The following is a 13,188-nucleotide window of genomic DNA, read 5'->3' on the forward strand; positions in this document are numbered from 1 at the left end:
TGTGGGGCGCGCACCCTGCACAGGTCCCATTGCACAGAGACGTAAAGGGGAAAGGACAGCCGGTGGAACAGGTGAAAGCTACAGCCGGTGTGGAAACCCCTGCTGCTTGTGCCAGCTCTGCAGGGACTGCAGTAAAGTCAGCCCAAGTGACAGTTTCTCCTGTCCCAAACAGATATGTATTTGGGCACGTGCGGCTGGGTGCCAGAAATGCATTGGACCATCATAGAGAAGCTGGGCTGGAAGGGACCTCCAGAGCTCACCTAGTCCAGGGGTGGGCAAGTATTTGGGCTGGAGGGAGTTTTGGTGAGCTGTTGCAGGTCGTGGGGGCCTTGATGCTATGTGGCCCAGGCTCGTTCACCCTGCATCCACCCCTGGGGGTGCCAGGCAGGTGGGCCTCCAAGGAGACCAGACCGGGACCCCCATGGGCAGGGAGCGCTCGGCCGGGCGATGAGATGGGGCCATAGGAGGGCAGGGGCAGTGTCCAAGAGTAGGACAGCTGGGTAGGGCTGGGATTGCGGGGCAGTGACAGCGCGGGGCCAGGGCCCAGGGCAGAGCTGCAACCAGCTCCCTGCATGTATATCCCTGTGATGGGCACCGGTTCCATGGGCATGTCCTACTGCCTGCCCCTGGCAGTGGGTACAGGGTGGATGGACTGGGGTGCCTATCCCTGGCAGTGGGTCCAGTGGCAGAGATACTGGCAGCATCAGGAGGAGCAAAACCCTCTAGCCCCCCAGCTCCAGCTTTGCTCCTAGCAGGAGAATCAGCACGCCCCCACCGAAAGCCCCAGCCCTAGCTGTAGCCCAGTCCGTACCTTCTTCTGCAAGTCTGGGTTGCCTTGCCACCCTTCAGGTGCCAGTTCATCTCCTGGAGTGTCTCACGGAGCGACACCAGAGATGTTTGATGTCCTGGAAAGGCTTGAGCATTGTACAGAGGATTTCCTGCTGTGGGGAAATGCCTGGCAAGGCCAGGGCAAAAGGCTTCAGAGTTTTGCATGGGGGTTTTGCAAATGGGATCCGCCACTGAAGAGGCACGAATGCCACGAGGTGGTGGCGGAGCTGAGCCATCTGAGACGGCTCCCAGCCAGAGCAGGTGTAAGCCCCAATACCCCAACGGGCTTGCCAGGCTGAGTTGCAGAGACCTGGACGTTTCCTTATCGGGCAAATCTATTCCAGGTGTCAGCGGGCACGGGAAACCCTGCCGAGTCTGCCTGGATGCCACAGCAGGGCACAGACACGCCTGAAGAGGTGGCTTGCATGGAGTCAGTGCTCCAGTGCTATGGACTGTAAGGGGAGAGAGACACATTGGATCTTCCCTTTCCCCTCCCAAACTTCCCCCCATCATTGACACAGCCCAAGGGGATCATTTCGGGCCCTGGCTCTGAGATCCCAGTGGCAAGAGCCCCTGTGGCACCACTACGTGACTTTTCCGGCGCTGGGCTCTGCTACATCCATAGAGACGACCTTGGGCCATGAGCTCGAGGGTTTTGGAAACTCTCAGGACCGGTGGGGAGATGTGGAGAGTCCCCCTCCAGGCTCCTCACCTCAGGATGGAGCCGACTCCCCCAGCCACTGCCGTGGGGAGTCTCCGTGGCCTAGGACACATGCCCACGGGCTCGGGGAATTGCTATGGAAGGAAAGCCATGCAGTGCCAGGCGCTGCAAGACGGGCTGGGAGCAGAGAGCTTTTCCCATCAACTGGAGGGACCAAGGCTATTGTGTAAGGAGCTGCAGAAATATGTCAGTGCATTGAGAAACACAGCTGCGGAAAGCTCCACCTGCCTCTGCTTTCCTGAACGTGCAGTCTCTGTGTCCCTGGCAGACCTTGCCTGAATCGCCTTATGCAACAGGGCTATCCCCAGCTCCGACCTGCCAGGAAGTTTTGCGCGGCGATTTCTCCTATCGTGCCCCATCCCACAGGGTGGGACCGGCACTGTGTTCCTTGGCCCAGGTGTTACATTCCCATCATACAAAGAACAGTCTAAGCAGAAGTTTAAAGTTTCCGGGTTTAAAATGAACACGAGGAAGTTTGTTGTCACCCAGCGTGTCACAAAAGTGTGGGGCTCGTTGCCACCAGGTGTGGTGGGAGCTGACCGCTTAGCCACGTTCATCAAGGGACCGGACACGTTCCTGGGGACAGGGGCATCGGGAGCAGGAGAGCGAGGGGCACGGCCTCTGCATCAAAATATCCCGGACCTTAAATGCTGGAGGCTGCAAGGGAGAGAGAAACAGGGAAAAAAAGCCCTGCTCAGATCCACTTGCATGGGACACAGGATGGCCCAGCCCTTTAATTTAATGAAAGCGGTGACAGTAGCACCAGAAGGGATCCTACTGGGTGTAACACGTGTTCCCATGCCTATTGCATCAAGCATCTTACACCCGAAAGGCTCAAGTCTTACTGGGGTTGTCTCAGAAACAGCATCCCCTGGGCCCGAGCGGTATGGTCACAGGAGGGCAGCTGAAGTCCAGGAAGGAGTAGGCAGCGGGTCCTCGGTGTCTGGCAGGTTTATGGCTGAGCATCCTGTGCGCTGAGGATCACCTGGGCAAGTCCTGCCCTTACCCTGCGGTGGACTCTCCATCCCTGCATACTTTGCAGGAGCAGATTGTGGCCAGGATGGTTTAGGCTGGGATGATCCTGTCTTGAGCAGGCGTTTGGGCTAGATGCGACCTCAGGAGGGCTGTGTCTGACCGTGGTGGAAACACACCTGAATCCCCCCCCTCCGAATGCTCTAAAAGGATAGACAGCCACTTCCCACCCCCCAGCAATAGGGACAGCACCCTCTTCCCCCTCCTCCGCACACCTAGGTGCCCTGGAGCACCTCTGTCGGCGCAAAAGGCTGATCTTATCCACGCACCACTGGGCTGGGACTCAGGAGATCTCCACGATTCCCGGGAAGGCCTTGGTCATGTCCCTCTATCTCTGCCTGCCTCAGTGTGCCCCTCTGGACAATGGGGACAATAATCTTTTCCTCCCCACCTTTAGACTGGGATCTGCGTAGGGGAGGGGCCGTCTCTGTGCAGCCCCGAGCGTGGCAGGGCCAGGGGCTCAGATGGGGGTGCCAAGCACCTGCTGTTTCGCCGTCTTCCGGTTCTCTGTGCTGCGGCCTGGGCTTTGCTGCAAGGGCAGCACCGGGCAAAACCCTTTGCTATTCTCCACCCAGGCTGCAGCCACCTGGTCCCAAGTAGAGGATCTCTGAAAATCCCTGGCAAGACTTTGCTGAGACCCAAGTGTCTTATTTAATACACCTTAGGTTTGTCTGACTTTCCCTAAACCCTGCTGCAGACTCATGACGTGGCCTCTCCCAGCATTAGTGACACTGCAGGCTACCGTGTCCCTGGCACAGTCTCCAGTGCGGCTCTGCCCCAGAGGTGCAGTCTACATACTTCAGGGCCCTGGAGGCACTCGGGTCTCTGGACAGTCACCTTTGAGCATCAAATGGGCAGGAGGAAAAGAGGGCAGAAATGCAGGTCGGAGCCGGCAAGCCCCTAAAGGGGAGGCCTGGGGCCCAGGACTTGGCTGAGCTGATGCTCAGGAGAAGCCAGAGGATAACCGCAGGTGGCGGAGATGCAAGGGAAGGCAGGCTGGGGGCTGTTTGCAGGGGCCAGGGAAGGAGGCTGAAGCCACGGAGACGAGAGGCTGGCCCAGATGCCTGTCTGCTCTGATCCAGCTGTGCTTTTTTTGTCTTGCCATCAGCCTGGCCCCTGGGTTGGGAAGTCCTGGGTACTGAAATCTAGCTTTGCCCTAGCGAGGGAGTCCTGAAGGCACCCAGCTCCTCCTGGGGTGGGCTACGATCCCCCTGACGCCAGCCTCGGGGCAAGGGGAGGCACTTCAGGCCCCTCCTGCAGCATGGAAGGGCAAGGAAGGATGAAAACACGGCATCCCAGGTTGAAAATTGCTTTTTTATTAGACAGAGCAGCTCCAGGGGACAGTCCTTGAAGGAAGCAGGCAGTGAAGCAGTGGGGAACGGCGTGTGCCCCCAAGCAGCCAGTCGATGCAGCTTCCAGCCACGTGCCACGGGCAGCGCCGTGAGGGCTGGGCTGTTTGCACCAAAATCCAGGTTTGCCCTAGAGAGTGGGGTCCTACTGGTTCCTGTTGAGGTGAGCCCGAATGCCCCAGCCAGCCGCTTTTAGACCTCCTCTCAGAAGCCAAAGCCATCGGGTGACCCGGACAGGCTGTAAGGAGAAGAAGTGCATTAGTATGCCCACGGAGACTGGCCACGGGTCAGTGGTGATGGCCCGGGGTTTGTGGTCTAACACTGGCTGCTATCTCCCAAACTTCGGGCTGCTCTAGGTGGAGAGCTGAGTTTCAGAGGGGGGCACGGGTGCTGAGGACCCAGGAAGACCGAGGGGTGGATGGTCTGTGGTGCTGGGTGCGGTGGCACCTGTAGTGGCGGCAGGTTGGGGCAGGGCCATCTTTCCGGTGCTGGTTCTGCCCACGTACAGGAGACGTTACATTAATGGCGCCTGTGCCCAGGCGGGACGGGGACTCCCAGCTGCAGGGTGGATCGCCTGCGGTCCCAAATAACTGTGTGCTGTCCTTCTAGGTCTGATCCGACCCCCATCAAAGTCAACAGAAAGAAGCTCAGAGACTTCACTTGGCTTTGAATGAGGCTTGGGTTGGGTTTGACGCTAGACTCTTCTTGGCCAAGCCCAGCCAAGGCGGGCCCCGTGATGGAGGAGAGAGAGAGCGGCCCCCATACAGCCCCGTAGGTGTGGTGGGATGGTAGGGGCCACGTTCTCCTCCGCCTCCCACTCCCTCCCAGCATCACGCAGCCGAAGTACCAGTGGTACCTTGGCCTCTCTCCCGGTTGGGTTGGACTCCTCTTTCTAGGGCAGGGCGCTGTGTGGCCCATGGAGGGGATGTGCGGGGTAGACTTTCGTCACAGCACCAGGAGATGCCCCAGTGGCGTTTGCACCCAGGAAGCCCCAGCCAGGACCCCGCAGGGAGAGGCATCGCCCAACCCATTCCTAGGAGTAAGAAGACATCCCTGCCCCACCTTGCTGGGTTAGAAAGCTCACCTCCGAGGGGGCCTCTTCACAGGTGACCACAATGAGAGGAGCCACTTGCTGGGTGGAGAAGAAGCCCACGCATGCTCTGACCAGCTGCGGGGAGGGGAAAGCAGAGTCGTTAGCTCTGGGCGCCCCAACGAGGCTGAAGTCTGGTCCTTGGAGACCTTCGTGTGTGCCTCCAAGCGTGGTGGAGGCAGGGCTACAGGGGGAAGAGCAGGACGTGAGGGCTCTTCCTGCTAATCTGATTTACGCTCCGTTGGGCCCGAAAGGAAGAGGACGGTTGCAAACAATGAAGGCACGAAAAGCGGATCTCCTCACTCCGTGCCTGCCTCTGAACTCAGATGAACCTCACCGCGGACATCTGATTGCACTGGCGTACCGGGGCCTACCCAACGTGCCCCCGGACGTTAGGAAATGGGGCACCGGTCTCAATCCGATGCACTGAGCACCTCTGGCTCCCCTTCGCTTCCAGGGAAGGTCGGGGTTTTCAGCACCCCTGAAACCACATGGCTATTTGGGGACCTAGGGAGAGAGATTGCGGAGCTGAGAGCATTTGAGTTGGATCGAGTTGGCTTGCCGTATTTACTCGAATCCAAGATGAGGCCATTTCCTCGTTCCCCATGGAGGAAACAGAGTCTCATCTTAGATCTGAGCACCAGCCCGGGGCAGGCGGGTGCAGTGGCCCTGGCGCTGGGACTGGGCTCACAGCCCCTGCCTGCCCTGGGCTGGGGTGCTGGACGGGGGCAGGGGGGAGACTGCATGGGGGAGACCATGCAATGTGTGGGGGGACAGGGTGCGGGGTCGACTGCTCCCATCCTGACCTGGCCCAGAGCTACCGCTGCTGCCTGGCTGGGACTGGGCCCAGGGCTCATGCATTGGGTAGCCAGTGGCAGGGGGAGCTAGTGGTGGGGAGCAGGAATAGCCTGGGTCAAGTATCTGGGGAGACAAGCAATAGGGGGACAGGCACCCATGAGGGCACATGGGGGGGAGGCAAATTATAACAAATGTACACTTTTCCAGATGTAGGCACGTTTGCACTGCCTCTGAAGTCAGAGGAAAACGTCCTTCAGCAGCGCGGGAGGACCATTTCAACGTGCAGCGATGCTCACAGCAGCTCACAGCACGTCGGCTCCGGGAGGATTCGGCGTCCGATTCTAGTTCACGGCCTCCCAATGCACACTAAGTGCCTGCACAAGCCTGCCGGGTACGTGGTCCTGGCTGGTGGCCCTGGCCCGGGGCTCAGTAGTGTTGGTCATTGGAGGAGATGGGTGTTAAAGCAGGGGACAGCCCCCCTCCCCCCATCTACTCCTTACCCCGTTTTCTTTGAACTGGCACGGCTCTTGAGTGGGTTGGCTCCCAACAGGACACGTGGTCTCCATGATGGTGAAATTCAGCCGCCGAAACTCAGACGGGCTGGAGACCTGTAGGTAAAAACAGTTGCATTTCTGGGGGAAGCAGGAGGGAGAAAGCCTTTTGTCCTGGGATCCTACAAGCCCACTGTCCCTCTTGCAAACCCTGTGAAATATGACAGAAAAGAGATGGACAATATATTTGAACTTGAATGAACTTGGCAATGGACTTGACTGCGCCCTTGGACAATGCCGTGCAGTCCAAGTTCATTGCCGGAGGGGTGAGTAAGGGGCTGAGCCCTTCCTCCTTTGTCCCAGAATCGCCTTCAATGAGACGGCTGTTTATACCCTGAGAAGACAAGCAGATAAAAATAAAAAACCCAGGTAAACTTCTTGCAGCGAGGTTGGACTGACAATAGGATACACACACACACACACACACACACACACGTGCACACGCATGCACGTGCACACACACTCTCGTGCTCCTGGACAATTTACACCATAACTAGGCAGAGGGGAAATTTCTCTCTAGCTGCACGCTGTTGGTGGTTGGCACAGGCCCCGGCACCAGGACTGCTCTGTCCCATCTAGATGGTTTTGTGCTGGTTTCTTTAACTCCCAATATCCTTAGTGCCGTGCAGGTGTCTCAGTCTAACCTCTGCCATGTGGTTCAGCAAACTGCTTTTAAACTAGCCTTGGCAGCAGCTAAGGGCTTCATCTGCTTCAGGACCAGCCCAGACAACATGGCAGGATTGCACTGACTGGGCGCATCTACACGTTCATTAATGCACCTTAATTATTGTGCATTTAGCTTAGTACTTGCTTAATGAAGTACTAACTAAGTGCACAGCACCGAGAGTGACTGTGCAGTAGTGCCGGCACACCGTTATTTTGTGCTGCTTACTGTGCATGAGTCTAGTAACACTCGTTATTAGGCTAATGTGCAGTAAGCGTCTCGTGCAGATGCACCCAGTGTGACTGTGCATCGCTTTGGGGTCTTTCCCCTATAATTACGGTATCAATGATGCCTGGGGGCAGCACCGGGGTCCTGCCCAGATGCTGCGCACTGAGCCAGATTCATGGTTAGCACCAAGGAAAGGCCTTTTTGATTCCTTTAGTGCTTGTCATTTGTGCAAGAAAGCAACTCCCCGCGAGGCTGGGGAGGCTTCGGAGGCTGGGGGCGGTTGTGCTATAAAGTGGGGCGGGCTGTTACTGTTATACCAGCAGCAGCAATAAATTCCAGCGTTTGCTCATGCACATTAATTGCAGATGTAAACGCGCCCAGGGAGGATCAGGAAGAACTCGCAGATGGGGGGAAAGAGGAGGAACTGGAGGATTAAGTGACTTTCTCTAGGTCGCGCAGGGAAGCAGTATCACAACCCAAGTCCCCCTAGTCCGAGCCCAGCCCCCACCACCCCCCAGTGCTGTTTAGCTTGGAGAAAAGGCCTTGTCTTGGGCGATGAGATGACCCCAGACCCAGACCCAAGGGGGCTACACGTGCACACCCTGCCCCGGGGCTCTCCCCCCTACTCACCACGTCACCGCTGGGGGCAGTTCGGAGGAGCTGGAAGGTGTTGTTCACGGCCAGCCCTCGGTTGTAGAAGTCAACGGCCAGGGAAACGGCCTCGTTGAAGTTCAGCTGAGACTGTGCAGTGGCCGCGGAGGCCATGCATCCCACCAGCAACACGAGCGCCCAGCAGCTCTTCATCCTCGCTCCGGCTTCTCCGGGCAGTACGCAGCGCTCGTGCCCAGCACATCGCCTGTTCTTATACACTGCCTTTTCCGTTGCTTTGTGCAAGGGCGATTATTAGCCAACCCCTGCTGTGTGCGGGGCTGTGGCTTTCCCTTGCTCCCACAGGAAATCTAGATTGGCCAACAGGCCAGGCTCGAACGGGCAGGGGCTTCAGCATCCCCCAGCTACAGTTTGGTGGGGGAGAGAAGAAAGCGAAGTGGGCAGTGCGGGATGGGGGGGAATGCACAACTGCAAACTGAATAAAACCACCTGATGCCTCAAGAGCTGCACCCCTTACAAGTAGCCTGGGAAGAGAAGAATTGAGAGGTGATGGGGCGGCACCAAGCATCACCCATCATCGCTATGGGGCTGTTGGGGGATGCGTGCCCGGCTGCTCTATTGACCGGTTCCCGACGGACCTGCCTTCCCCAAATCGCTCTCATTCCTGGTTGAACCTCGCTGCGTCTGCACCCGCTCGTGGCAGCCACCTCCGCAAGTTCACTGCGCAGCGGGTACAGCAGGTCTTCCTCCTGGTTGTTTGAAATCTGCCCCCACTGCCCCTAGTTCTTGTATTCTTGGCAAATAGCAGTTCCTTATTCACTTTATCCTCTACCTGTCATGACTGTGTAGAGCCCTGTGTACCCCCCTCGGCCTTCTCCTTTCCAAACTGAAGAGGAGGAAGTGTATGGAAACCAAGCGTCGTCTAACGGAAGAGAAACGAGGGGTTAACTGGAAGCCAGTCATCCTCAATAATCATTTGCACATCAGATTTAATAGCAAGTCTTCTGCCTGGCCGTCCATCATTAGAGCACGGATTGACAGCGATGACGGCTCCGGTGGCTCTTCTGAAGCCAGGATGAGATTAAGGGATGGTGTGAGGCAAGGGGTTAGATGGGTGCCAGCGGTCTGCCTCTGGCATGAAATCTGCCCCGTGGCGGACAAGGCTCGTTGGGTAGCGCAGGCTGTCCCCTGACTTCTTGTTGAATGGAAAATTGAGGAGCAGAACATGTATAACGTCAGAGGCAGGAGGTTGAGGTTTAACCTTGAGCCCGCACTGACTGCGTCAGATCATAAGTCCATCTTGCCCATCTCCTGTGTCACACAGCAGCAGAGAGCGGATGCTGGGAGGGAGGGAGAGTGAAGTGGGTCCGAGCAGGGGTTTCCCCCGTTCTTCTACTTGCAGCCTCCAGCGTTTAAGGTCTGGGACGTTCTGACGCAGAGGCCGTTCCCCTCCCTCGCTCCTGTGCTCAGGCTGCTGGTGTCCCTTTCCTCCAAGAATGTGTCCAACCACACTTCCACAGACCATGAGGGTTGAAGGGACCTCAGGAGGTCACATCTAGTCCAACCCCCTGCTCCAAGCAGGACCAGCCCCAACTACATCATCCCACCAAGGCTTTGTCTAGTTGGGTCTTCAACACCTCCAAGGATGGAGAGTCCACCACCTCTCTGGGTAACTTCCTCCACTGCTTTACTACCCTCCCAGTGAGAGTTTTTCCTAATATCCAACCTCAACTTTCCTTGCTGCAGCTTGAGCCCATTGCTCCTTGTCCTGTCATCTGCCCCCTCTGAGCACAGCCCAGCTCCATCCTCTTTGCAACACCCTGCAGGAAGGTGAAGGCTGCTATCAAATCCCCTCGGTCTTCTCTTCTCCAGACTAAATCAGCCCAGTTCCCTCAGCCACAAGACATGTCCTCCAGCCCTCAAACCATTTTCATTGCCCTCCACTGGACTCTTTCCAATGTGTCCACATCCTTTCTGTTGTGGGGAGCCCACAGCTGGACACAGGACTCCAGATGTGGCCTCCCCAGTGCTGAACAGAGGGGAAGAATCACTGCCCTCCATCTGCGGGCAACGCTCCTACCCATGCAGCCCAGGATGCCGGTAGCCTTCTTGGCAACAAGGGCACACTGCTGGCTCATCTCTATCTTATTGCATGCTGTCCCCCCAGGTCCTTTTCTGCAAAGCTGCTGCCCAGCCCGTCACCCCCCAGCCTATCCTGATGCCCGCACCCCCCTTTTTTTTGTTCAATCCCTTTTCAAATTGGGCCTTGGTGAGCACCCTAATCATGGAGTTACTGTGTAAAAGGGGGGACCCACCACCACCCCCTCCTTTTGCTATGCCCAGGAAGAACCCAGAGGCCATCCCTGCATTTCACAAGGGGCCGTATCCCATCACTGCGTGTTTTGTGTGCAGCCGACCTCCGCGGGGGCTTTCTGAGCTGGACAAGGGATGCCTGGGGTGTGGATCCTGGCAGGGGTCAAGGCACCAAGTTCTTTAGGCAAGTGTGAGCAAGCCAAGCGTGAGCAGGTGGGCTAGCCAAGTGTGAGCAAGGCATCAAGTTCTTTGGGCCTGACAAGATGGGGACACTGCTCCAGGGACCTGGAAACTTCAGCGCTAAAAATTCAGGGGCCTACAGTGTTTGGTTGCCTCCAAGGTTAGAGGGCAGCTGGGTGGGTGGTTTGGGGATCTCACCTTTGGACGTGGATGCCGACACTGGGCCCAGGCTTCACTTTGGGCACTCGTGACCTTCGAATCTGGCCAGCACTCGTGGCCGTGGCTTCCACGTGCCTCAATTATGGAGAAAATGATGCTGGGATCCAGGATACCCAAGATTTTAATTCTCCCAAGCCAAGTACTATAAATTCATGTTGACAAATAACCCCCAGGGCCCCTCCTGTGGGACGGTTCATAGGCAGGAGCATTTACAGCCCCACCTTTATGTCTTTGCCTCGTTTCTGCGGAGTTCAAGTAGTTCCTTGACTAACTGTGCACCTTGAACATCGCGTGGGACCTTTGCAGCCACCGGTGAAGCTAAACCATTCCTGGGGGTTGTTGACCAGCTTTGAATCTCACCGAAACCAAATCAGGATGCAGATCCCACCGTGACAGGTGCCTGGGAAATATCTGGGAGAGAGAAGTAGGATGGCCATGTCTCCAGTGCATTGTCAGTGTGGCTGCATGCCGTCGGCTTCTCCTCTGGGTATTTCCCACGCTGCTGGGCTTCTGCTGCATGGGGCAGGGTGTTTTTAAGCCTTGCTCAGGGGCATTGGGTGCTGGCTGCAGCCAAGGTGGGGATTTCGACGGGGCTGTGCCCATGCTCCTGCAGAGCGGGAGGTTCCTGGCTGGAGGGTCTTGCCCCTCTGCTCAGGGTCAGATTGGTGCCACATTTGGGGTCAGGAAGGAGTTTAACCCCATGCTCAGATCGGTGTGGACTGTGCAGGTTTTTGCCTTCCTCTGTAATGCCGGGGTGGTCCTCTGCCTGGGATCTCTTAACAGCCTTTGCAGCAGCTTTACCCATGGCAGGCTGGGGGGTGATGTCTTGTGCTCTGTCAGGATGGACGATAGTTTTACTAAGAGCTTGGACAATGCTGGGGATCGACGAGAGCCCCTTCCCCGCGGCGATCCTAGCTAAAAAGGAGGTGTGCACCCAATGGAAGGGAGGGACATCACCGGGGAGCATTATACACGGGTTCATTCGAGGCAGGTCCTGTCAGACCAGCCTGGTGGCCTTCTACGGCCAGGTCACAACATCCTTGGATGCAGGTGTCGCAGTGGACGTAGTCTTTCTGGACCTTAGGAAGGCTGTCGACACTGTCTCTCACCCCATCCTCATTAAAAACTAGGGGACTGTGGTGTTGACACCTACATGGTCAGATGGGTCGCTAACTGGCTGGAGGCCCGCACCCAGAGAGTCGTGGTGGATGGGTCGGTCTCGACCTGGAAGGGTGTGGGCAGTGGGGTCCCGCAGGGCTCGGTCCTTGGACCGATACTCTTCAATGTCTTCATCAGTGACTTGGACGAGGGAGTGAAGTGTACTCTGTCCAAGTTTGCGGATGACACAAAGCTATGGGGAGAAGTGGACACGCTGGAGGGCAGGGAACAGCTGCAGGCAGACCTGGACAGGTTGGACAAGTGGGCAGAAAACAACAGGATGCAGTTCAACAAGGAGAAATGCAAAGTGCTGCACCTAGGGAGGAAAAATGTCCAGCACACCTACAGCCTAGGGAATGACCTGCTGGGTGGCACAGAGGTGGAAAGGGATCTTGGAGTCCTAGTGGACTCCAAGATGAACATGAGCCGGCAGTGTGACGAAGCCATCAGAAAAGCCAATGGCATTTTATCGTGCATCAGCAGATGCATGACGAATAGGTCCAAGGAGGTGATACTTCCCCTCTATCGGGCGCTGCTCAGACCGCAGTTGGAGTACTGCGTGCAATTCTGGGCGCCGCACTTCAAGAAGGATGCGGATAACCTGGAGAGGGTCCAGAGAAGGGCCACTCGTATGGTTAAGGGCCTGCAGACCAAGCCCTACGAGGAGAGACTAGAGAACCTGGACCTTTTCAGCCTCCGCAAGAGAAGGTTGAGAGGCGACCTTGTGGCTGCCTTTAAGTTCATCACGGGGGCACAGAAGGGAATTGGTGAGGATTTATTCACCAAGGCGCCCCCGGGGGTTACAAGAAACAATGGCCACAAGCTAGCAGAGAGCAGATTTAGACTGGACATTAGGAAGAACTTCTTCACAGTTCGAGTGGCCAAGGTCTGGAACGGGCTCCCAAGGGAGGTGGTGCTCTCCCCTACCCTGGGGGTCTTCAAGAGGAGGTTAGACGAGTATCTGGCTGGGGTCATCTAGACCCAGCACTCTTTCCTGCCAATGCAGGGGGTTGGACTCAATGATCTACTGAGGTCCCTTCCGACCCTAACATCTATGAATCTATGAATCTATGACTCTATGCATCTAGGATGGGTTTCAACACTGACAAGCTCAAGGTGCTGCACCTGGGGAGCAAGAACCAGCAGCAGACCTACGGGCTGGGGAACTCCCTTCTCGTCAGTGCAGAGGCAGAAAAGGATCTTGGAGTCATTATTGATGCCAAAATGAATATGGGCCGACAGTGTGGGGACACGGTCAGGAAGGCCAACCGCACCTTGTCGTACATCCACAGATGCATCTCAAGTAGGGCCAAGGAGGTGATCCTCCCCCTCTATGCGGCACTGGTCAGGCCACAGCTGGAGTGCTGTGTCCAGGTCTGGGCGCCGCACTTCAGGAGAGATGTGGGCAGCATGGAGAGGGGCCAGAGGAGGCCACCCGCACAATCGGG

At 57.0% G+C, this 13,188-nt stretch overlaps 1 protein-coding gene across 1 annotated transcript; it reads right to left on the reverse strand.

Moving 5' to 3' along the window:
• Positions 1-3,876: 3,876 nt before the first annotated feature.
• On the reverse strand, positions 3,877-8,104 carry LOC102558544 (cathelicidin-1). Its single transcript, XM_006262429.4, has 4 exons — positions 7,892-8,104; positions 6,319-6,426; positions 5,015-5,098; positions 3,877-4,168 (listed from the first exon to the last, which is right to left on the reverse strand). The coding sequence occupies exons 1-4, from the start codon at positions 8,063-8,065 to the stop codon at positions 4,076-4,078; spliced, it is 459 nt and encodes a 152-aa protein (XP_006262491.3). The 5' UTR covers positions 8,066-8,104; the 3' UTR covers positions 3,877-4,075.
• Positions 8,105-13,188: the final 5,084 nt, after the last annotated feature.

The sequence above is a fragment of the Alligator mississippiensis genome, chromosome 5 (genome assembly GCF_030867095.1).
Source record: "Alligator mississippiensis isolate rAllMis1 chromosome 5, rAllMis1, whole genome shotgun sequence".
Classification (NCBI taxonomy): Eukaryota; Metazoa; Chordata; order Crocodylia; family Alligatoridae; genus Alligator; species Alligator mississippiensis.